This window comes from Diadema antillarum, unplaced genomic scaffold, assembly GCF_040938485.1.
Source record: "Diadema antillarum isolate AM-2024a unplaced genomic scaffold, OU_Dant_1.0 scf00000162, whole genome shotgun sequence".
Taxonomy (NCBI): domain Eukaryota; kingdom Metazoa; phylum Echinodermata; class Echinoidea; order Diadematoida; family Diadematidae; genus Diadema; species Diadema antillarum.
Window position 1 is genome coordinate 1,518,259 of NW_027271051.1, and position 26,891 is coordinate 1,545,149.

The 26,891-nt window shown below is 38.5% G+C and overlaps 1 protein-coding gene across 1 annotated transcript; it reads left to right on the forward strand.

Moving 5' to 3' along the window:
* The first annotated feature begins 14,959 nt into the window (after positions 1–14,959).
* LOC139722279 (transcription factor AP-4-like) lies at positions 14,960–26,164 on the forward strand. Its single transcript, XM_071633590.1, has 5 exons — positions 14,960–15,139; positions 21,424–21,574; positions 22,322–22,585; positions 23,136–23,279; positions 24,071–26,164. The coding sequence occupies exons 1-5, from the start codon at positions 15,054–15,056 to the stop codon at positions 24,596–24,598; spliced, it is 1,173 nt and encodes a 390-aa protein (XP_071489691.1). The 5' UTR covers positions 14,960–15,053; the 3' UTR covers positions 24,599–26,164.
* The last annotated feature ends 727 nt before the right edge of the window (positions 26,165–26,891 follow it).

The following is a 26,891-nucleotide window of genomic DNA, read 5'->3' on the forward strand; positions in this document are numbered from 1 at the left end:
AAGTCAACATGCTACAAGTCTAATTTCCTTTTCTAGATTGAAAGCAAACATAAGTAATCATATCCATTGAATCAATACTTTTAGAGTAATAGAAAAGTAACTGTCTTGATTTTCAAATTAATTATCAACGAAGATCAATGCAATATTCTTTTGCATGTATGGTTAATAGCATAATGTAGGTAAGTCTTAGGGAAAGTAATGATAACATCACTTAATTGCCCATCAAAGAGCACTAACTTGAGGTTGCGACTTATGTGACAACTTTGTGAAAATATGTGAAAGTCAAAATTTTCATTACTCTCAAGTCATTTGCTTTTATGTTCGATGTTGATAAAACTCTATTTCTTTGTTTCTTTGATTTTAAATCATGCTCATGACACTGAACTGAGAATATTTCAGTACTTGGAACCTATATTTGTTACTCTGGTTAGTAGAGGTTGAGAAGACTCTGAACTGTTGTTCTTTCTTATTATTCAGGTATACTTAAGATTTGAACGTTTCATGAGTTTCATTATGTTTATGCGATAACAAGAAGTTATTTTACTTATTATCCAAATAAAATATTACTGTACGAGAATTAGGAGATGTAGTTATAAATAGCATCATCCTCCCCCATTCTCTTTTTTCTTTTCTTAAGTTTATCTTATTGTCTATTCTTTGAAAGTTTACTAGCTGTTTATTGTGCTCGTTTACTGTACAGTTATGTTTTTAAACTGTTTCAAAGCTCGTACACTCAGACCCAGTGACTAAGCACAAATGAATGGAAACGTAACACTCTCAGCAATTGAAGGTGATGGTACTTTTAGTTCCAAGAAGAGCTCTGAGCCGTTAAATTAATTTCGAAAAATTCGATTGCACTGGCATGAACGTTCATTTTACGAGAGTAATATCTGAGGGTATATTATATATAGGCAGGCGACGTTCACACTCTGATTCGAATCATCGTTCTATGATAATCATGCAGGCAAAACCTGGCTGAGGGAGGCCATGCACGTGCCTACTCGAAATCAAGCACCTGATCCATTCTCATTTCACGTGACGAGGGTTGGAATCCTTTACGTAACGCTGCTGTAGCGCACAATCAATGTGTCCTGCGTGGATAAATCACCATAATAGTATTTTCTTACTGAATGAGCAGAGACGTGTGTACGAAGGGGGAGAGAGAGAGACCAACAAGGTAATCAGACAGGTGGGCGTGTCTCTTCCCCCTACTCCCCGGTTCCGTAGCTCCATGGTCATACCAAAGAGGTACAAGGCAACAGCTATATAGTATAGGCCTACCTCCTTCGTTGTAAATATACATTTGTACCATGGAGCTATCATGGCTACATGGTTGTATACCAAGGAGTGTAATACCTGTTGTACCATGCACCCATCGTTGTAGGTCCATGGTTGTACTAGGAGCTTCAAGTTTGTTCCAAGGTGGCATAGTTAATATCAGTGAACGAAATATATCCATGACGATCTAGATGGGTTAAGAAGAAAATGTCTGAAGATTGGAGAATAGGATGATAATAGAGAAATCAAACTGATATAGGCCCTATGAGAATTTATAGAATAGAGATGTATGGAGAGAGTACCAATCAGCATAAAAAATGAAGATGAAACAATGAAAAGGAAAAAAATGGAGAACCTGTTTTCACATTGATAAACAGAATAAAAGATATTATACCGTATTAAATATGTATAATTACGAAAATCCCTAACTCAAGTCAGAAGGCATAGGGTAACTTTAAAAAAGGTGAAAGCGAAGGACGCTCACATTATCGAATACAGCTGTTTTCACCTGAAGCGGCAGGATGTTCAATGAACGTGCAAACTCGGAATGAGAGACATGTCATCCGCGTGCCAAAGATTACAGCAACCGCAAAGTGTCAAAGTGGTCATTAATCATGTATTAGGTCTTTATCGGAGCGATTTGACCTTCCGAAAGTAATATCTGGCCTTGTAAGTCAACTTTGTACATTTCCCTCGTGGACGAAATCTAAAGTATGTCCTTGTCTGACAAAATACTATGGGATGGGTTCGTTCTACGACCCCCCCCCCCCAAAAAAAAAAAAGAAAGAAAGAAAGAAAAGAAAAGAAAAGACAGAATAAATATTAAAAATCTTATGCTGTGCGACTTATATGTAGTTCCTATATATGCAGACAGTAGAATTCCGCAGTCTATTAATTTTCTACCGTGCGTGGCATTCTGGTTAGAATAGCGTTTAGTACACTATGAGCTTTCTCCCTACCCGTAAGTTTAGGTACCGAAGGTCATGGTATGTATGCATTCCGTAATTTTCCCGTTTACCTTTCTTTGTAAGGCGAGACATCTTCTTGTCTGCACAGCAGTTATGTACCAGGTGGAATTCTCGTGCATCTCATTTATTCTTTCATTATCTATTTCAAAATTTCCAAAAGAAACACACACATATATTTATATTTTTTAAACAAAATTTGAATGCATAGATTACATAAAATTAACAATGTACAATACAATATTTCTGAAGCTTTAAAGGGCACTTTATACCAGTTGCCCCATGAGAAGTTATTGGTCCTTATCGTGAGATGCTTGAATGACCAAGGTGAATACTAATAGTCTGTTGTCAAGCCATCACAACTTCATGAACTGTCGATATGTCACACCTATCTAGCCCTGAGCTTGATATTCCAGGGCCCCCATGACCTGTGCCTAACCATGTGCAACTGCATGGCATGACTGGACATTTCCTGAAAAAAAAAATAGATGAAGTCACTATACCAAAGTCACCGAGTGAGGTCACCCAACCAAAAACATATAGTCATCGGTATTATAATGTATTATAACACCTTTTATTCATTTGTGGTTGATTTGAAATAATTAAAGAGAAAAGAAAAATAATATCCCCACTGTTATATTGAATGATAAAACGATCGCTGAGAGACTGAGCATAAACAGTGTTGCAATTGGACAGAGAATTCAGTTCTCAATGTCAGTGCTTTAAACACGGGAGAAGATTGCACCCAGTCTGATCATAAGCTCCTGGTATCATGCTAGAAGTGTAGATACGATACTCAGAGGAGCAGGTTGTAACTTTGATAATCAGGAAGTCACAGCTATTTTGTCAGCGCCTTTGCGACTGCACTTTACAAAATTGCCACTGAAAATGGGAGGGTAGGCATACAAGCAGTTTACGAGGTCCGTCTTTAAATTGAAGGTCATGTACTGACAACAGTACCATAGGGCTATCTCGAACATCACTCAATATTCATTCATTTATGACATATATTTTTCCTACGAATTGAAACGTTCTTGACACGTAAGTACCAAAGTCCTGCGTGACTAGAGGTATAGGCCTAATTATAAACAACATCAATATTATCACGTACTTGTATTTTCTTGTTTAGTCAGACGCTTTTTTTTCTTATCCGTGGTATTATTTTATTCTAGTTATAATTTATTATAGCTATAAAGTGAACATATTGATATGTTACGCATCGTGCAGCACATTGCAATGTGAAAAGATTGTAATGAAGTTTTGAAGCTGCATGACCCCGAGAGGAATTTATTTATTTATCTATTTATGTATTCATCTATTTATTTATTTATTTATTTATTTATTTATCTATTTATTTATTTACTAATATTTACTTATCAAAGCCCCCTGCATGCAGTTTTTTATGTGGATTTATACTTCATATTATACTCTCTAAAAAAAATCGAGTGAAAATATTCAAAAAAAGTAAATTTAGAGTAAAATTGGAGTAAATTTTGAGTGAAAATGTTCATTTTCACTCATTTTGGAGTGACCTCAATAAAGGATCACTCGAAGATTTCGGAGTGATCCCTGAGGTCACTCTAAAACGAGTGAAAATGAACATTTTCACTCTAAATTCACTCCAATTTCACTCTAAATTCACTCTTTTTTGTATTCACTCCTTTAAGAGTGAATATTTTCACTCGATCTTTTTTAGAGAGTACATCATCATAATCTTTATGAGGTGTTGTGCTTATATTAAAGCTTTTAGGAAGATGGCGAGTAAAAACAAAATGTAAAAGGTAAACCTGTCAAGTTAACATTGAATAATAATGAATATCAGTCCAAACGTTATGTTGAAATGTCACCATCCATGCAATTACTGTGTGCATCTTTTTTTTCCTCAAAATTGTACTGAACATTTCACTAGGATGAAGAGTATACCATGATAAATACGTCATGTACCTCGAACAGTTTTACCACCGATGTACCACTGGGTTTTCTTCCCTTATACCATTTTTACCGCTGCCATCACTTTTCTACCTCCAACGCAATAATTGTTTCACCTCTGACATTCTTGCAACAAGCGTCTTGGAATAGAAAAGGGCAAAGATGAACCTGATGTCCAAAGACAAAATACGTGTATGAATATTTGACATTTCAAACAATTCCCTCAAAATTAAGTTGCGCCATCGTTTAAGAAACTTCAGCTCAAATTCGATGAAATGAAAACACACACACACACACACACACCCACACACACACATGATTATAACAAATCAAGCAAATGCTCTCTTTGTTAACGAAAAACTTTAATGAAATACAAATGAATTGTGTGTGTGTGTGTGTGTGTGTGTGCATACATAAATGGATTGGACTTGAAATGCAGTCTTTTTTTAGACCGCAAAAAGCACGTGTACCAGAGCATCTTCCCTTCAGTTTGACATTAACTATCATCTCAGATCACTATGACTCCTGTTGACATGCATGTTCTCTCCACAACGTGAGGGTTGAAATAAAGATAGCGTGATGACAACTGATGAGTAATGCAATTTTTCCTCGCCACACGACATTTAACCGCGTTTCCCTTCCGTTTTGTTTATATTTTTGCGTGTGCGTCATTTTCCAGCGTAGCCCGTGATCACGCTCTCAGGCACGAGCGTTCTCTTCGGACAACGATTACAGCGGCACCTGCCCGCAATCTTAGTTCCTGGTCATTGCTGGTGGTGTTCGCGATTGTCTCAGATCTGATCGCTTGTCATCACCGGAAACCTAAAATCATTGCGAACACGCATTATATAACAACAGCTGATATCTCTGCCTCTCTATAATGGTTCTTTCTCTCTGAGAATCATATTTTAACTCTTTTCATTTCATTTTTTTATTATCCCACCTCCGTCTCTTCTCAACCTTGCAGTGATATCCTCCAGTGATGCATGCACATTTTTACTACACATACAATAAAAAGACAGTGGGTGTACAAAACATTTCCAACTCTCCGCGCATTCCATTGTATGACTCAGCATTATATCAGTAAAAATGAGGCAAAATCTAATCGACTCAAGTTTCAACGTCTTCGAGTATAAACTGTCATCTTTCATGTCTTAAAACAATACTCTGTGAAGTTCTCTGCGACATTAATATCAAATACCCCGTCCTTCAATGGAGTCTCCCAAACTCATCACAAAGTGCCTATGTCATTTCTCAGGGTGTTGACAAGGCAACCGACGTTGAACTCTAACCAGGGCCGAAACGTCGAGTTCGTTCGGTGCGACGCGAACTTAAAGCCTGCACACGTTATGTTTGCATTTCCCACAGGCCGTGAGAAAACCTGTCTTGTGACGTTGTCGAAGTGGATGGCGACGATACCAGTATTGTGATTATCTTTGCGATCGTGCTTGAAGTGAACAAAATCACTGAAAAAGAGTGTTGAAATATTGCAACAGATAATAATATGAACAGTAGCTGACTGTGACGTGAAATTCTTTTTGAAAGACGCGCAATTTAAATCCCTCCGTCTCCGAAACTCGCTCAAGATGAATCTCCAAATCGGCAACGCGGAAGTTACAACAAAGGGAAACATAGGCGAAGCGGAAGAGACCTTTGGAATGCCAGGTTTGGTATGCGGGCAACAATAGTGCCCGTCTATTGATATTACTGCCTGCCGTTCAAATACGGCGAGAATAGCTCCTGGCTGGTCCTTTCGGTCTTGGGGTTCTGTGTCGGAGTGCTTTGTACGATTCCTCCTCAAAAGAGATTATCTAGTCAAAAAAGGTTATGCTTACATTTGCACAATACGCCCCAATCTTCCACGGTTTCTGTTACATCGAGTGCCATCGCGTGATATGGAAAAGAGGGGGAAAGGCCGTGCAGGATGTGTTATCTTTATTACCTTCAAAATTCTTTCGAAAGGCTGCTTTGCTTTTTGATAGGAAAAAGAAATGAATAATTGCACTTTAATATTCATATTTCTGTGATATTTGATCGGTATATCACAGTAACCAAGGTATACGTTTTTTGACCTAAAACGTTCAACATGTCTGTTAAAATATATATCCTGAACACCACGAGCATTATACTATACTTCGGTTAGTCTGTGTCTTTGAAATTGCATACCCATCAGCAAGGATGAAATAAGTGTAGAAAAGACTTCGAGCAAAAATTGTCGTAATAGGCAAGTAATTTTGAGATGACGAAAGTTTGTCTAACTTTAGAATGTAAGTCTAACTTTGAAACTTTACAGAACTGACTGGAGGATGATAAGAATGGTACTAAACTCTTTTGTTCTCATTTTCTACGAGGCATCGTAGCCATGATATTCGTTGTCAGTAAATTATAAATGCTCATAATAATATACTTTTGATTACAGTGAATATGCGTCTTAACCAATGTACCACAGGAACATATATATATATATATATATATATATATATATATATATATATATATAATATTATAATTATAACCGGGAAAATATACGCGCTGAAGGGATGAGGCAGCGTCCCAAAAAAGAACTCGTTTTCATATCATCCAAATTTGTCTTTTAATTTCACTTTCACTCCATTTTCAAATTAACTTATAAGGAAGAGAATCAATATAAACGATTATTAAAAAAAATATATAAATTTCATTAAAATCCTACACATAATATTAAAGAAAGACATAATATCATTATATAATATTATATTGCTTCAACGGATTTCATGTCTTTCATGTTATCCAATTATAGTTGCAACCACAATGTTTATAAAATGAGGAGTATATATTCACTAACTTTTTTTTTTTAATTGGAAAAGATAATTATGAAATCGAATAGACAACTTGTTTATCATTCGCATCAGAATTATTGTTGTGTCAGCGAGGTGTAGCAACGTACAACACCGATAACTTTCAATGAGAAGGGGTTGCTGAATTGCTGAATAAATTGACCAAAAACATGATTTCTATAACATTATGAGTAAAAACCAGAATGGGCGGCGAGTCATGAAAAAGTGTGATGACACCTTCGTCTCATCGAATGTTCAAACGTTAAGTATAGTTGCAATCGATCATTGTAACCTGAAACTGTGTAAACCTTCGCAGTGTTAATTAGTATGTCCGATGTTTATTAAATCTTAAAATATCCTATTTTGTATAAATTTGCATTATTTGTGCATAATGTCCACTTAGACTTAATTTTGTACTCTTTCCCGCCTTATGAAGTGATTTTATAATTAACTCTACTGAATCCTAACTTATTCGGCACTCAGATAAGATTGACTGACAATATTATTATAATGTGACAGTATAGTGGACACTTATGTACAATGCACAGGATAGCATGAAGAGGGATTTTCCCTTGCAGTCAAAACAAACTTAAACAACTTTTGTATGTACTGAATGGCAATGAGAATCGGTTTCATTCAATCTGGACGAAAGCCAGGGCACTTCTCCCAGGAAATGTGGCGTACTGTCATTATAAGAATGCATGGAAACGTTGCGGATCGGGCCTTGAAAATAATCATAAGTCGACATCAGCGAGGTCTTTATATGAGCATAAATACACAGAATGATTTTACAACTAATACTTATATCACTTCACTTGTCTTTAAATTGTGAAAAGTATGCTCCTCTATATAATTGTATTTAGAATTTTATTCAGCTGGTATTAGGCAATTAAAGTTAACCCTTATGCTCATTAACTTTCTGCGTCTTGTTTATGTTTTTTCTTCCAAAGCTTGCCATCTCCATCTCTCTCTGTATATATGATTATATACATCTCTCTCTATCTATAGCTCTAGCCTTTCTTGTCCTTTTTATGTCTTTTTGATCTGTTCGGAGAGTCGTATACGAGAGTCCCCACTCTGCAAGTCTATTCTTAGAAGCGGGGAAAACCAATCCGATCTTACAGTCATGTTATACTAGTACTCGAAGAAAAGAGAGACGATGGAACAAAAACGCACCGACACAATGCACGATGTATATTGTATTCATTCTCTGCCGAGACCTTGCCAGAACCTGCTCCACTTCGCGAGTGGACCCAGCGCCATATTCATTAAACACATACATATCTGTATACACTTATATGTACAACACGTTCCCATTTCCCCCTCTCTCATCACGTTGCTACGCGACGGAGCTCATTATGACCAGACAGAGTTAATTTATGCACGCTTTGACATTTCAGAAGTTCGACGCTATAGTATTGCCGAGCGCGCGCAAACGAGTGCGACCCTCCCGTCGTCCGGGCCTGCCTGCGTAATTATTTATCAGTTTTAATGAACTGGACGCGGTCCAAACGGAAGTGTCACTCTTAGCTTTTACATATTAATATGGATAACGCGCTGGGACGTGGATCCATTTTGTTCTTCACCAGCGAATAATCCAATGTCATACTACTCCTGCGAAAAGGAAAAGTCGGAACAGATCTGTTTCAACGATACCTCGCAGTAGCAAGCACACCACTCCAAGCTCTGGATATACCATCAATATGCTCCAGTAAACAATATCAGACTCTCATGAATATTGTCTTTTGAATAGTCTTGTCTCCCATTGATTGACATGATGTAAATGCACCTTAACCCATGGCGTACGGAAATTCGATGGGTCCGGTTCTCATTTTACTGGAGATTTTTAGGATCTCGTGTAACGGACATGTTTATGACGGCCAGTAATATTGGTGTGCTAGTAACTTATCATGATCTCCTATAGTTTCTCTAGCAATCATAAGGTTTTTACACCCCTGTACATACATTTTGTCAGTTATTTATTTATTCAATTCAATTCAATTCATTTATTTTCATTCTTCTTTTTTTCTTTCAACAAAAACATAACACAAGATAAATCAGGTATTACATCATAAACAAAAAACACTTGCCTTTGCAATAAATAATGATATCGATAAACATAAGAGCGCATACTGGCAAAAAAAAAAATAATACAAAGTCATGCTTCAGTTGAAAAAAAAAGGAAGAAAGAATAGAGAGGTCCACTCATAAAACTATATGCATTACTTATTTTACAAACACTTGTGACAAATATGACATACGACAGGACGGGACAAAACAGAAGAAACACAACAACATTTATCAAAACCATAAAAAGCGAAAGTCATGAATATCACGTAGTCGGTTTTTATTTTTAGCATTCCTCCCCGTCACCCTCATTTTCTAAACTTCAGAATGCTTTTTGTGTTTTTTTTTCTTTTTCACCTTATCAATGGTAATATCCAAAAGTTTCATTATCATATCTTGAAATTTTGACATATAATAATGTACTTATATCTTATGTATAAAAAAATGTATTTACAAGTGTTGTTGGAGATGGAAAACTGAATGAATGAATGAATGAATTCCGTTAGGCATTTTGTTAACGTGTTACTGAGGCAGTCAATATAGACTATAATGTCTACCTTATTATAAGACTTGTGCTTGCGTTTTATCACACACACACACACACACACACATATATTATATATATATATATTCATATATATATGTATATATAATATCTCTCATATATACATATTTATCATACACTCAGCAAAAAAATAAAAAGAAAGTAAACCCTTTTTTCGAGTTCAAATTTTCATAGAAGATTTTGTTGAAAATCAATATAATATCAAAGGTAATGTAATTGGCTAAATTGACCAAGTAGGTCAATGTAAAGGGATATTTCACGCAAGAGTGAACACAATAGTTTTTGTCCTCCAAGGCACAAAAATAAAAATTGCAAAAATCTACATGTTCTCTTTTATTTGCAAATGCCCTTCAAGATAACAATGATAACAAAAGACAAGTTTAACACAATAAGAGACATGAATGAAATAGCAAAAATAGGTTTTCTTACTCTTTTTCTCTTTATAACCTGAAAAAAAAATCACAGTGGGAAACTAATTGGGGAAAATACGAATTTTCTGTCAACTCAAACTTCAAATGACTTATGGAGTAAGGGCACGATGATGATTAAATGAACAGAATATTCTTATTTCATTCTTTAATTTAATAATCTAAGAGTTCATGATTCAAATTAAAGAACCATTATCTATGATTTTCCTAATTTGAGCAATCAATTCATATTCCAACCATTTTTGCTAATACTGCTTCCTCTTTGATTTCATTTGAATTTGGATTTGACAGAAGATTCTTCATTTTCCTCCATCATTTTTAGACTTTATTGATCTTTTGGGCTTAAAAGATATTATAAAGATCAAAGCTTTATTTTTGCAACCTAATTCTAAGTTTTTTATTGTGTTGGATTTGTCGTTTGTTCTAATGTTACATGGAAGAGCACTTACGCATGAATGGCCACTTGTTCATTTTTGCAATTTTTAATTTTGTGCCTTGGGAGAGAAAAACAAAGGTGTTCACTAATGCGTAAGCTTCCCTTTTTATTGACCTACAGGGGTGATAGCCAATTATACCTTTCATATTTAAAGTACATTAACTTTTAGCCAAATATTCTATGAGAAATATAAACTTGAAAACGTGTTTACTTTCCTCTTTTTTTTTGTTTGCTGAGTGTACATATATTCATTAATATGCATCTGGGAAGCTTCATAACAATAACAGGAAGACATTGCATTATATAGACCTTGAGCATTTTCAAAACTGTCAAAATTAAAAACATGTTTAGTTATCATAATTTCTTTATAACTAAATACGTTTAGTGTTGGCAAATAAGTTTAATATAGGTTTTAATACTGCGGCATATTCATCAGTTTCCTATCAACGAATTTAAAGCTTTATTTTATTTGTAAAGTAAACATTTTAAGTTATATCATCATCATTATTAGTATCTATAACTATCTATAACTATGAATTATCATGAATTTTCTTATTTAAGAAATAAAGTAAATAAGTGGAAAAAACTTAAATGACGATAACCATGATGACAATAATAACAAAGATTTTAATGACCAGGATAACAATGACATTATCAATGTTAATAAGAACTTGCCTTTGTATAACAACAGCATAAACTATCAAATGAATCATGAAAACGAAATATGATGCTCATGTTTTTAAAACAAAACGAGAGAAATCCTCTTTCTTTTCGAGTTGACTCGAGAAAATAATGAAGTTAGACTTTAAAAAAAGAATTACAGTGAACTTCATTTGCTATGAAGCTAGAGTAATTACACATCACCTTAAATTCCATTTTTATGTTACTGTGTATGAAAGTGGAAAATCCAAAGATGTATAATAGATCAGCGAAACTTTTTTCCAAAAAAAAACCAACAAAAATCGGACACACGAAAAAATTCATGAAGTGCTGAATAGTGATATAAAAGACGAAAAGGCAACTCTGTGTGATGTAGGTGTTGATCAACTTTCCATTTCTTTTGTATACAAAAATTCACCAATATTCACTTTTCTCCTGATAAAAATATTCTTCACACATAATCATGCTTGTTATCGTAAAAGAGTTAACACATATTTGCATGTCCTCCTCAACATGTTCTGTCTGTACCCAAATATTTGAGAAAGATGAAAGTAAGTGAAATTTTATGTACAAAACAAATGGAGAGCTATTCAAGACCTATAAACCTTTATACGTAGTTGGACACTTGTTTCTCTCTAAAATTTTACGATTCATAACTTTTAATGGGTCCGATTTTTCCCTCAAATCTTCACTGATTTACTTTCCTGATTTTCAGGGTTTTTTTAAAAAAAAAAAAAAACAACGACAACAACACCAAAGTACCAATATATCAGGATGGATTTCCTCTTTAAGTTCGCTTCAATGGATACAGAAAAAAGAAGTTTAAAAATGGTATTCATAATAAGTTTCATAACAATCGGACCTTACCCGTGAATAAGAAAGTATAATGGAATCTAATCATGTTTTCACAAAATACATATAAATCAGTGATATCAGTCATCATAATTATCTCGGAAATCTTTCAAGTGGGTCCACGCATGCTGGGAGACTAAATTTGTGAGGATGACTAATTTCGCACATTAATGACAAAGGCAGCATAAATTTTAACAGTTTTAAGTATCAATTAATGAATAAATAAATTACTTGATTTATTATTATTATCATTATTATTATTATCATTATCATTATCATCATCATCATTATCATTTAGTGCGATGCGAATGGTCAAGGGTGAATGATCTCCCTCTTCATTGGGAAAAAAATCTGGGCGGAATCCTCATTCAGAAAGCCAAAGTCGTTGGTTCCTCTGGATTTCTTCTTTCATTCTCTTCTGCCCCTAAATGTTGAGCTCGCAAAATATTATCACTGCCATTGAAAACGTGTGAAAATATTCCTTGCTTTCATTGCCCATTTTCGGTCCAGTCTTTATCATCGAACTTCTGTGGTTCTCTGTGCTGATATCACTCTGCGTTCAAAAAGGCCATCTTACTGAACTTGGTGTTCAATTGCACTGGTTTCTGTCATAACAACACTGAGAATGATACTTTGTTAGACATTAATTTAGCCAAAGGATTTGCATCTAAAGAGAAATAATCTCCTGATATAACATTCCGAGTTCTTGTCTCGACAAAATTGAAAACAGCACATATTAGTGCTCACTGATTGATTGCTATAACTGACCATCCTATGTACATGCGTACATGATCCCTGATGATATTATAGGTTCTAGCGTTTCGATGTACAAATTGTAAGATTTCGTGTCCCTTTTTGCTGCTTGCATCACAGTAATATGCGTTGCCAATTTGAACACGGTCAGGTCTTCGAGCTCAGGTAAAAACCCTCTGCATGGTCGCGCGATGGTCGCATGTTAGTACTAGGTATAGTATAGTATTTCTCACAGTCACATAATCAAGATCATGAAAATGACCGAGGGTAAGATTGCGTGATGTCGAGGGTCGTATAGTGACAGCTTCATCATACAGTCTTGTCAATTACTCAAGTGTCGAGATTCTTGTTCTGACACCATGAATGTCATGCGGTTCGATTGATGCCCACAGTATCCGGAGCAAAGAGGAAGTAACCAACGCAACTACAGTTTGGCGCTCTTTCCAGGCAAGTTTCGGTTTACAGGAACTGTAAGTATACTCTTCGGAGAATAATGATATTCACAGTTTCGACGCCCTGCGAATTGATATGCCCAAAGAAGATTTTAACAGTCAAGTATAGCATATAAAATGTCACTTCATTACAGGGTAAATAAAAATCATGCTGCTCGCCGTGACTGGGACTAACTAGACACTATTGATGTGATGTTTATAGTAGCTTTCTCCAGGTTTCTCCGGAGACAAGATTGTGGTGCTTATTCGAAGATTTAATTTTTATTGTAGGCCTACAGATCATTATAATTTGTTTTGCCAGAAGTATGCCTAACAGCCCATTTCTTGAATCCTGATATCCCATGTACAAGAGCCATCACAGGCTCCTAAATAATATAGCTTAGAACAGTATAACAGTGGCATGAATCAAAAGAAAAATTAAAGGACCATTAAGGGTATACGCGCCGTGGTATATTTTGGGTTGTATGAATATGTGTGGCTTCATTTTTGTCGCCGAAGGAAAATGAATATTAACGTAGTGTTTATGTTCATGTGATGATAAGCCCATATTACTCTGTTCAAAATGTAGTGATATGTAATAATCAATATGCTTACCATAACACAAAAGGAAGCAATGTTTCTCCAAGGCTCTTATTAGACCTTTGATAGTTTCGTTTTATAGGTTCGATATGTATCGTCACAGCGGTGTCACAGTCACAGTTCTGTATGCAATATGATGCCACTTTTTACAGCAGCAATACTAATAAAATATCTTATACAAACTCTGCTTCACTATAACAACAACAACAACAACAACACTGCTGCAGTCTAGACTTCGCAAATCGGATCAGAGTATAATAACAGTACACAGACTGGTAGTATTGCGGAAATGATTATAAAATTAATTGAACCATAAATATTTGAGTCCTTTGCACATACTCAGACAGATATTCAGCGTTCATCAGACGAAAATAGTTTAATTATTGAAACGAGACTTCTTCTCACCATTACAGGTTTGTTTTTATTTATAATTTCGTAGTAAAATCGCCGAATCTTGAACGTAGCGTTGATACCCGCCTTCGAAAGTGGCCAATCACGGACGTGATGAATAGACCGTCAATGGCGCAAGAGCTAAATATATCAATGATTGACACGAGACCACAATAGCGAATCACGATTGGCTACCGGTGCATACCATTGACGAAAACCGCGCCTACCTAAGGTTAGGAGAATTGCAGGATCTGGAATATTTTTGCTCTTTTAAAGCAAATAAGTAGAGCTTGTTTCGACTTTATTATCTCTTTCTGTACTAGGTATATTATTTGAAATGTATTTATACAATAAATAGCTGTGAATTATTGTAATATTGATTATCTTTTGCATTGTATTACTCATAGAGTGATATTCTTTTTTTAGGTTGAGAAAGAATTCCACGCAGCTGTTGACACATTACAAAAGGCTCGCGCCATGCCAACTGTCAGCTGATTACCGTACGGATTGCAGCATTACTATCAAATATTCTTGGGCAATAATATAGGGCAATGTTTATTCTTATAAAATCTGATTTAGAACCAATTCTTATGTAATAAGCAGGATTGTGAGGTTTATTATATTTGTTTTAAGTAATAGATTACATCTCTTCAAATTACAACGTGGAAAATATGGATTTTGCTTGGATGTTATGGTAGCGGAGGAGTTTCTACTACGCGGTTGACAGTCTCGCAGCTGACTCTGTGACCAGCTGTTTCCCGCCACAATACTGCACATTCACGCCGCACGCTTATTGACCACGCCGCATTTGTTGTGAAAAATACAGGAAAATCGGCACATAACTATCACTTCTAAAGGAGAAGCAGAAGAGCAATCGTGTGATATGGAATACTATGCCATTAAGTCTGAAAAGGATAGCATTGCTGGGCCACTTCGCGTACCGAGCGAGATGATAAGCACATGTGGAAGGTGAGTAATTTTCATCAATTGCGTTGTTTTGCCGGCGAGTGTTGTGTGTTGACTAGATTCTCGGTTCACCTCTCTCTCGCTCTCTCCCTCTGTCTAACCGTTCATTGGGCATGTATAATTTTCGTGATTTCCAAACTATATAGAAAGTCAATGATCTATAGCTTGTAGTACTTTGAGTTCATAATTGTCTCTCAGTTCAATCAAATACTTCTGCCGAGTGTAAATCGGTAAAAAGGAGCTTCTTTTCACGTCGCTGAAATGTCTGGATCAGTGATCAGCCAGCTGTTGTGCGGCGGCATGGTCGCTCGCCACGTGGTTTCTCCCCAGTCTGAAAATATAGGATTTTACGTTTTTTCTTTTTTCAATATTCTCTGATAATCAGTCTCTGCCATTTATTTAGTACTTCTTGTTGTATTTGAATATATGTGATGATGTTTAGGATCCATTTTGTAATTTTAAGCGATATTTTTGTCTGGGCATTTTCTGCCACACCGGCTTATCAACAATCCAGCTCCACCTTTCTCGCGGCGAGGCGAGGCCAGCTGTCTCTTGACATGTCACTCAGACTTCTGAGACTTAATATTGCTCTTCTTTTTCCACTCTGTCGTCTCTTTAGTGCATTTTTACGTAGATCAATGATCGAACTCATGAGTAGTCCTTTTTTCAGGGCAGAGTAATAAGAGTTCTATTTTATACGAATATATTTCTTCTGATATTTAAATGGCTTCGGGTTGTGCGTCGCACGTGTTTTGTTGTGGCCCAGCAGAGAGCCGCCCTTCCCTCTTCAGTGAACGGGGAAGCTTGCGTGGGTGGGTTTCATGCAAATGAGCCCCGCCAGTGCTGTGTGTACACACACATTTCCCATTCCTCGACGTGATAACATGCGTGCCTAGTCAAGAATCCACTCCTCGTGAGTGTGAGTCGCGTCATCGGTTGTGTCTGGAAAATGACGACCGTGCCATTTTCTTTCTGGGAGCAGCACACTGTTGGGGAAAAAAAGTAGATGATTAAAATACCTTTTCGCATACGCCACAGTTTTCTTTGTGATCATTATAACAATTGGGTAAAGGAGAATCCCGTACCATTGCTATGAAATCGAGATTAGTGCACGAAAACGTGTTAAAAATGTGGTATAAATGTCGCGCTGGCTGATTCATCCAAGTGCTGTGCTACACACGAAGAATGGACGCTACCGAGATGAATATATAACTAGGGTCTACGATAGTACACGAACAGCGTTTGAAAGATTATTCTCTTTCAACACAACATTCCCAGCCGACTATGTTTACATTCCTTCCTGTCCTGCTCACACCCGGACAAGAAAGCTATGTATGAGGAAGTTGATCGACAAGAAGTTGTAGGTGTGCGAAATAGGTGTTCGTACGGTTGTACATTGTAATTTGTAGATCTGCACAAACTCATCTGTAAATGAACTTCAAAGCTTCTTTTAAGTGACGAGTACAAGTTGGCCAAAATAGAAAAAAAAAAGAAGAAGAAGAAAGGAAGAAAAAGAGCAAACTAGGTTCTACAAATTTAAAAGTTGCATTTTTCCTTCTTTTTTTTTCAGTGATCGTAGGGAATTTCTACAGAACAGATATGGAATTTGGAAACGAAGAATATTTGCTAATTTAGTGTCTGCTGTGTCAGCGAGGGCTGAAAGACCACTCGAGTTTCCAATGCCAGTAACATTAGCTAACAACAAATGTAAACACAAAACTTGGCAGGGTAATATAGAGCATAAGATCCAAGTTTGTTTGTTTATTTTTTCCCCTTACCCACCAGAGACGAGCCTCCATTTTATGTACATGTATCAAAAGAGGAACCTTTAGAAAAGAAGTGTGTGCCAAAACTTGACTAGAAAATGCTTTGTCATCATTTTTATTGGAAGAACATATCATGTGCTAAATGCCCAGTCAGTATTATGGGAAAAATTAGCTAAAGGCAATCATAGTTTTTAGGCCTATAAACAGACAATCTGTGCATGTAGCCAGTACTTTTCATCGTTTAAAGATATATTTTTAAAAAATGACAAGCAAATGCTGGTATTGTGTTAGCCTGTCTCAGTGAGCAGTTTTATTCTAGCTCCGGTTTTATCTTTATTCTATTTAATTTTTTTTTTTTTTTTTTTTTTTTTTTTGACGGGGTGAGTGTCAGCTTTCCAGAAATATACAGGACTATTTATGATCACCTATTTCAGATCAAACCCAAACTTTCAAAGTATGCCTGTGGTGCTCTGCAGTGCACCACCATTCTACAAGTCAGATTACAAAAGTGAGCATTAAATAGTTAACCCAGTCATATTAAATACAACACCTTTGAACAGGTGTAAATTGTAGTTGCATGCAATATCATGTCTGATTCATTTTGCAATGTGAAAGAAGAAACAAAGTTCCCTGTGTTTATAAGTGTAGGCCTAGATAGTGTATCACCAAAATTGTACGTAAGCAGTCATTTTATATCTGCAATAAAACTGCATGTGGAAAAATTAGTTTTAAAAAAAAGATATACTAATAACATATCAAGGTATGAGGAAAAGGAAACATGTGATTAGGCCAAAAAAAGAAGAAGAACGCAAACACAGACCAAAACAAAACTGAACAACTGTATCAAGTGCATTTGTGGGTGTGTTGCCGTACAACGCAAAACGAAACGAAACAAACTTGTCTGCGAATTGTGCAAATAGACAAGTCAGTTCCAGACAAATCGAAGCTTGCAGCATGCTCAATGTGAAAGGCAGGAATGCACGAGTACTGTGCTGACTCCATCCCTGTGCGTGTAATATGAATGCATGTGTGTGTATGTGTGTGTAAATGTGTGTAGTTGAGAATTTTTCGAGGCAGCTGCTCAGATTTGGCTTCATGCCAAAAAGGGGCCTGGACTGTGGATTCTTCCATTGATGGTAGAGGGGTGTGTGTACCTTTTTCTCAAATCATGGGACCCAAAGGGCTGTAATCCAGCAGTTGTGTGTGAACAGCACTTGAGTAGATAATGTGAAAGGTCTAGTTTGTTCGGGTCAGTGGGCCCTGCAATGACCCCCACTTGTTAATCAGTTTTGATACCATGTTAGAAACTTATTAATCGATTACAATCAGGGAACATGAGTTTGAAAGAGGGGTGCAAGCTTTGGCAAACTTGTGAAATACCATCTGTCTAGTGCACTTTGCATTTGTAAACATTGTGTATGAGATGGAAGTCATGCATGCACACTCGGTTTATTGGGCGCAATTCGACCCGTATGTGGGATAGCTGAGTCAACCAGAAAATTTCACAAGACACCGCCTTGTTATGTGGGAGAAAACTGCAGCATTCCCAGTTACACCTGTTTACTTATCTCTCTCTCTCTCTCAATATATAAAGGTCTAGTATGTTTTGTCTGTCCCCATTTGAAATTGCTGCTCACAGTAACACACCTTGTTGATTCATTCCTCCTGATAGTTTATAACCATGTGAATATCTGCCTAAAAGTGAAGAAGCCTGACTACCTGGTATTCAAAGCTTCCTTCACCTTTGCGCCCCCCCCCCCCCCCCCCCCCGTACCATACATAGCCCTGTCGCTATACACAAGTGTTTCTGGTCGGGGGGGGGGGGGGGGGGGTAGAATCCCAATTGATAAAGATATAAGTCTAGTTTTCTATTCAAATCAAAATGCAAGCTGTACATGGCTTACATGTAGGAGTGGATATAGCCTGATAAGTAAATGAACATGTTATGCAAAGTACAGTATGATGCTTATTTGTTTCTTGTACATTACGTAACTAGTAGTATCTCATATACTCAGAAGCCCCTCCCCAAAATTCTGTCTCCCAACCCCCCCTCCCCATCTGATCATGTACATTGTCCGTCTCGCATCTCACCTTCCCATTTGCTCCAGCAAGGCGATGACAAGTGGAAGGGAAGTATTTAATTAGGGTGACCCCAGCGACTGCAGCAACGTCACTGTGATTCACGTCCGATCGTGCACCCACACGATCGTTGGCAGTCGACTGTCAAAGTAGTGTCACCCATGGTCTTGCTTGGCCGTTTTTGTGTTTACAGTTTGGAACAGTTTTACACACCGTGGATACTATGTAGTATGTTCTACTAAACTCAGATCCATGCAGGAAACGTTTTCCAAGTAATGGCATACACCTACATTAAATCAGCACTTTGAGTACTTGGGGGGGGGGGGGGAGAAAAAGTTAAGATCATCTGAACCCCATATCAGAAAACAAAATGATGTGGACGAAAAAATGACGACACTTCCAACAAAGTGAGAGCTTGTTGTAGTCTAGAGACTTGTGCTGTAATTGTATCTCAGTGAATAGCTTGACTGATCCATTTACAAGTACAGGAGACTTGTTGGACCTTACAATAGTTTGTTGTATCTTCTTATTGGTATGTTTCAGCCTTAGACCAGTGCATTGTTGATCTTGTACATCAACTTGCCCAATAGGGAAAGCTCACTTGCCCAGTGTTAAAAGTGCATGACTTCCCAGAAGCTAGTCTTTAAAAAAAGATTGTAAAGCCACATACAAGGACTCTGTTATCTCCTACTGGTGTGAGGAACATTACCCAGACGGTTTTAAAAGATGCCACCGATTGAGGGGAGGGGAAAGAAAAACGGAATCGACCTTGCCCCATTCTTTAGATAGACCGAGAATGATGGAGAGAATGAGAGAAAGAAAAAAAGTGGGTGTGTGGGTGTGTGGGTGTGTGTGTGAGTTAGTGCCAACCCCTTCATTGTCTACTCAATCCTCCATTTGGCTGCAAAGTTGCAGTCCTTATTAAAGAGGTTTTTGTGGCCAGCAGAACAAAGGAAGGAATTTCAGCAATTTGAAGGTGCCTTGTGCCTGGAAGCTTCTCTACTCAGGTGTGAAATCGACATAATGTGCATCTTCCTTTGAAAAGTACTACTGTATGAATGCTGTCTCTTTCTGTGTTGTTGTTGTTATTATTATTATCATCATTATTATCAGTAGTAGTAGTAGTAGTAGTAGTAGTATCATCATCATCATTATAATCATTTATTAATGCTATAATTTTTTCTAATTTTGATTTTGATTTATTACTATTGTTATTGCCATTATTATTGATTCAAAGTACGTATTTGTTGTTATGAGTGTTGATGTTGAGAATAGTGGTTCTAAGAAGTTATTTAAAGGCAAAACTTTGGTGTCTGTACATTATCCAAATTGTAGTATTTTTATATCAACAGACATGTATTGCAACATTCATTTTTTTTTTAATGTGTCCCAGAAATCTAGTGTATTCATTCCACCTTTACAGATGACAGAAATTAGTACACTCCTCATTTCAGCTGATCTGACCATACAGAGCTCTGTAATTGTTCCAAGTCCCTTTCTGAACTGTACAGTAGCACCATAAAGAGAGTGATAAACCTGGAAGGTTGTCTAGCGGTGTTCATTTTTATCACCCGCTCTGTGCCAAGGGCACAGGAAGCATTATTTCCTCAGATGTGGTAATCTGATTACTTGCAACCACTCTGGACTGGAGGTGTGTGCAATATTTACCGTCAATGATAGGATCTCTGACTCTGTGTACGAAACCATCCGAGTTAGCTAACACCCCATCCCTATCACATGTGCTCAAATGAATATACACACACTCACACCAACACACACACAAACACTACTACCAACACCCACCTGTAGTTACCAATCATGACAAAATTGATTTTTTTTTTTTTTAATGAGCCAATGATATTCATACAAATATTCTCCCAGTAACAGAGTATAGTATGAAGGATTCTTAATGTCATGGAGTAATAGCAGCCAGCCAAAGTACGAAAATAGACTGGTACAGCATTCTTCCGTCATGAGCTGAATGGGCGATGGAAAATGTCAATGGAAGAATATCTCACAAGAACCCAGTAGTTCGCGCAAACCCTTGCTTTATGAGGAGAAGGTCACGACCTACACAAATATGGAATCATCGGGAGAAATGATTGATAAGCCACATCAGTATGATATTTTATGGTGGGCCAGACTAATTCTGGTTTTGATGCAGTGCCCTTTCGTGTTTTCGTATTTGTTGGATTACTACTACTTTTCTTTAGAGAGACCAACACAAAAGAAACAAACAAACATGCACACACACAAACAAGCCACACATGTCAGCACGTACACACACAGAAAAAAACAAAACAAAACAGCCCGAACCCCAAATATAGCCAAAGTGGGAAGTCATGAAATTTTTTGCTGATGCTTCTTCCCCCAGCATAAAGTAGGCCTGAGCTTTATAAACACTAACAGCGCCCTCGCCGTCTTTTCTCTGTGTTTCTCCAGTCCGTCCCCCTCCAATCCGAAGGATGCGGAGAAGAGGATTCGGCGAGAAATTGCAAACAGCAACGAGAGACGGCGGATGCAGAGCATCAACGCCGGCTTCCAGTCGCTCAAGCTCCTCCTGCCCCACAGCGAGGGGGAGAAACTTAGCAAGGTGAGTGGTCATTTCTTGGTCACATGCAACTTTTGACGGCCTCCTACTTGATTAAAATGAAAGTACTACTGTATTCAAATGAAGTAAATAGAACAAGAGAATTGTCTCTGACAAACTACTTTGTAATAACTTAAATAAGCTTGGGAAATCTTAAAGGGACTGTACAGTACTGGTTGAGGTAATGTGAGATAATGAGAAACCTCGTATGAAATATGAAAGAGCATGTAATTTTAAGAAGGATGCAACGTTTATTCGATGAAAATTGGTTTTCAAATGGCTGAGATATAAAAAAAAAGTGATAATAATGAAAGGCGACAGGCCACGCCTTTTATTAGGATCTCTTTATTTCACCTTGTTTTGGGATATCTCAGCCATTTCAAAACCAATTTTTATCAAATAATTTTTTGATACCCCGTAGAATTGCATGCTCTTTGACATCTCATAGAGTGGTTTCTGAATATCTTGCAAAACGTTAAAAGCTAAATCCTCACCTCAACCAGAACTGTACACACCCTTTAACTTGTTTGATTCAGTTGGCTCCGAAGGATGAAATGTACAGTTTTAACCTGATACTGATATATACATGTAAGGTAACCTGCTGAATTGTAACAACGGTTTAATGCCTCTGCCTCCATCACTTTTTTTTCAGCTCTATGTTTTTGAGAAGTGTATGCTATTGGCAGAATTTCCTAATTAAGTTTCATTATTTACCATCCCCCCCCACCCCCCCCCCCCCCGACCCTGCAGGCTGCCATCCTGCAGCAGACCGCGGACTACATCTGTCGTCTGGAGCAGGAGAAGACGCACTTGATGAGCCAGGTCCTCAACCTCAAGCGCGTCCTCATCAAGTACGAGAACAGCAACGGAGGCGGCGGGGACAGCGAGCCGGAGTCGCCCATCCCGCCCAAGAAGAGGAAGCGGTACGACAGCATGATGGACGAAGGCATCGGCAGCCCGGAGTCCTTTGACGACACGCGGAGTACCGCCTCTGTGCCTCTCGATACAAAGAAGGTCAGTCTTGGAACTCTAATGTTGTCCTTATTGTGTCATAGTGTCTTCACAAAAGGAGGGGGGAGACAGTGTGAGAGTTTTGTAATTTTGGAAAAGAAGAAATTGTAGACTGCAATGCTTTAGAGTGTTAAGTTTTATCATGTTATCAAAAATTATGTTTAATTATGCTAGTGCCCTATGCAACATTAAAATAGCATTATGGGGCAGTCTGATTTTCGGGTTTCAGAAAAGTTGCTTTGTGGTAACCATGTAAAAACTGTCACTCAGAGTGTTGAAGAAAAATTGCACAATTTGAACTGCTGTATCTAGCTCTCTCAGACATTAATAGTGGGTGGAAGAAAGTGTTGACAACCCATGAAACTTGTCTGTAATTATCAAGAGTGATATATCACCGTGCAACACTCTCCAAGAAACCTCGTCGTGACTTCCTGAACAGGAAGGCCTGTCACAACACAGAGGAGCCCTAAGTGGTCCTGCGAACTCCCAATGACCTTTCTTCCCTTTTACCTTTTTTTCCCTCCTCCCCCCCCCCCCCCCCCCCTTTTTGCAGGTCATGGAGGATAACCACCGCGAAATCATGGACCTGAGGGCAAAGCTGGACCGGGAGCGGCACTACCGGATGGTGGTGGAGGAAAGGAATCGATCCTTAGAGGCGCAGCTCTACCCCGAGAAGCTGAAGGAGCTGACGAAGAAGGTGGGTGTGTCGGAGTCTCGTCAGTCAGCACTCTTAAAGACTCCCTCAGCTTCATTTCGTCCTGAAAAATTTATCATTTTGGCACCTTGAGAGTGATAGTATGATAGGAGGAGGGGGGGGGGGGGGGGTGGTGCCAAAGCCATGTTCTGGACCTCACCTGTAAGATTTTTTTTTTTTTTTTTTTTTTGTCACACCATGAATGACTCGTGTGCACTTTATTTGCATGTGCACATGTTTGAAGATCCAAACTTCAATTGCCAGCCGTGTTTGATGTGGACCTCTGCCAAGAACAGCTTGCCTTATCATGCTGCTCAAACACCCTTCAATCAATTGTACTCGTCTCTCCGACAGAATCAATAGACTTTGCTGCCATTGACGGGCAATACTCTGAGAGTATTGAGCTGAATACTTGTCCACCATTATTCAATGTCATCCAGTCTGCGTGCAGGGGCTGAGAAGAAGACTATGAATAGTTGATTGCAGTAGAATGGTTTCGTCTTTATGCGATGTTCAGTGCTGCCTGCTTCTTTCAGTCTCATAGAAGCGGGTTTTTTTGTTTTGTTTTTTGCAAGTGCTTTATGAAACAGGCAGTTCCATTTTTAACATTTGTTGGCATGCTGGAAGAGCACAAGATTGAGTCTCCCTTTCCTTGTGGTAGTTGTTAGCATTTAGAAGAAATCAAACTCTATGACAGTACTTAGTGCAATTGTTTTCATCACGTGTACGAGTTCAATAGAATGAAGGCAAGTGCTGAAATGTCATGATCGTGCTATCTTGCTTTCACAAATCAGGTGAGTCATGATGAACCAGCTCCTGTGGTCCCTTCCGAGGAGCTGAGGCGAAAAGAGGAGGTGGAAATGCAGCACCAGCAGCAACTTGCAATCCAGCAACAGCGTGCGCTAATGATGCAATACCACGTTGCCATGACGACACCCGCCCCCATCACCACCCCGGCACCCATCACCACGCCTGCTCCCATCATGACGCCGACGACGTCGACCTCGCGGCAGAACCTGGAGACGATCTTTCAGGCGATCAGGCATCTCGAGGGTGAGCGCCCAACGCCCGGGAACACGCCAGTCCAAACTCCATCCCACACACCGACCCCCGACGACGAAGCAAGGAAGGGCCGGGATGAATGTGATGACATCCTTCGCCGGGCAGAAGAGCGGTCGGTCATCCGTGAAGCAGAGTCCAGATTAAAGCCTGAGCCCATTGAAGAGACCAAGGTCTCTGATTATACCAAGGGGCGTGGGATCAAAATTGAACTAGTCCATCCTCTGGAGCTGACTGCTCGACCAAGCATTATCGTTTCATGAGAGCTGCTTGTGGGCAAAATTGATGTATCATATTAAAACATGTACAATACTAGGAAAAACCTTGATTATTTTGTCACTGACGTATTTATTCGGTAGCTTGAATTGCGCTCCACTGCAAATCTTGTAGATGCTCTAGAGTAGATATGTAGTGTGCTATGTACAGAGAAAAAAAAAAGAAATTAAAAAAAAAAGCTATCAAAATTGTCCTTACAAAAGACAATATGTTTACAAGCTATCTGTAGCCTGGAATTTTACTTGCAGCAGTGGGCAAAAGGAGGGGGATTACTGCAGATAATGCATTAATTGCCCTCTCCCTATTAAACTTCAAACACTACCACCACTACCACAGCTCAGTTTCTTAACAAAGTCACCTGATACCAATGGCCTTGGTGCAGTTTTGTCTCTGGGTGCAGTAGCCTCACAGCGCCGGTGGCAGGATGCATGAGGAAGTATTGCATCCTGTAGGAAGTTGCTCGTGGTGGTTTTGGTTTTCAAATTCCTCTGTGAAAGGTCTTGTTTGGCAAGGGGAATTCCCAGACCCCGACCCGAAATCCAGGGCTGAATCTCAATGGATTCCGGAAGAGGCCGCGGTATCAGATAAGAGTTTCGGTGGTCTTAGGATGTGTGGCCTCTTTAATCAATTAGCGGATCACACCAATTGTCATTAACTCTCCTGACCATTTTTTTTTCTTCTTTCCTACTTTGATCCGGCAGATGTATCCATAATGGCAATGGTCATTTTATGCTAAATGATGATTTTTGATTCAGTAATGTGATTTTGTTATTATTGTGCCAAAATGTTTAAATTTGCATCTCATAAAGATATATTCTGTTCACTTGTCCTATGTTTGGACAACATGGGCTGATTAAACTGAAAGCGATAGTGGTGTTGAGCTGTCAGTGACGGGGACCACTCGATTGGTGAGACATGCAGCTGCGTCTTCAAAGGAAGGAGGGGAAAATGAGATTAGAAACTGAAAATGAGATTAGAGCTTCAGCATGCAGCGAGTGTGAGTCTAGTCCCTGGGTTATCAGTGTGGTAGGAAACAGATGACAGAAGTATTCCCTGGGTAAACACCAGTAACAGTTCGTGGGATATCCTCAAACAAATGTTTGTGTTTCTTTTTTTTCTCTCTTTCTCTTTCATATAGGTTAAGGCCAGATTTGCAGTCTGTTTTTACAGCTGATAAACTCTTTCGGCTGAATGGTGATGCCACATTAAAATATTCCTTGCTTTCTCAAGACTCAATTCTGGGTCTCTCGTTCACGCGTCGAGCCAGAATTATGGGATAGTATGCGCTGTTTTGGGGGCAGTCGTGGATATTTCTCATAACTCATGTAGGAGACCTCTTTAAGTGCAACAAGAGGGATGAGTAAGGCAAGCAACATTAATCACTTTCCTGCCCCTGTCCCACGTAATCTGCCGATTAGAATGCCACATTGTGCATGTTGGGTTGCTCCTTCTGGCATTGACGGTTGGGGGAAACCTAGCATGGCCCAAATTTGTTGGCTCATGTATAGGGCAAGTCACGGGATACTGAATCATAAATGTAGAGAAGTTCCCCCCCCCCCCCCCCCCCCCCCCCCCTTGCATACAAACACACGGTTCTCTGTCCATTTTTAATTACAACATGTCTCTGACCTGTGGATTGTGGATGGGGCACTTTTTGATGAATGGCTGCTGAAGGTGGGAATTTGCCTAACATAGGATTTCAAAGTCATTTTTTTTTCTTCTCGCAAGAAGAAGAAGAAATGTGTGCAAGGCAGACCCATTCCAATATCTATACTACCATTGCATTCAGTGTTAGGTTGCTGTTCATTTAGGATCCTTAGGCTATGAATTGCCAAACTGCAGATTGTCATCATGCGGAGTGTTGCACAATCACCTTTTAATACAGCAGATGAGATGAACCCATGGAAAATTGAATCAAAATGTTGAAAAGTTCTAGTTCTGAAAGTGTACAAGCGTCCTTAAACTACCCAATTTTCTCAGATTTCTTAGCCAACTTTCTACAGTTTTGAGATACCCTCAAGTCCTGCTCCAAAATATGACACATTGCTGTTGGATTAGAGCGCTGTGGCTGTACATGTCACTCTTGCCCCCCCGGCCCGACGTTGGCGCTGTGGTAATTTTCCACTGGAGTCAGACAGTCAGACAGTCATTCATAGCCAACTTCCTCCCAGAGTATCACTGGCAGGAAGATGCCACTTCCATGTGGGGGGGAAATGAGACACAAGCCCCTCATTTCCTTTCGCTTTCTGCAGGCAAGTCCACGCAGGCTCCTTTGCCGGA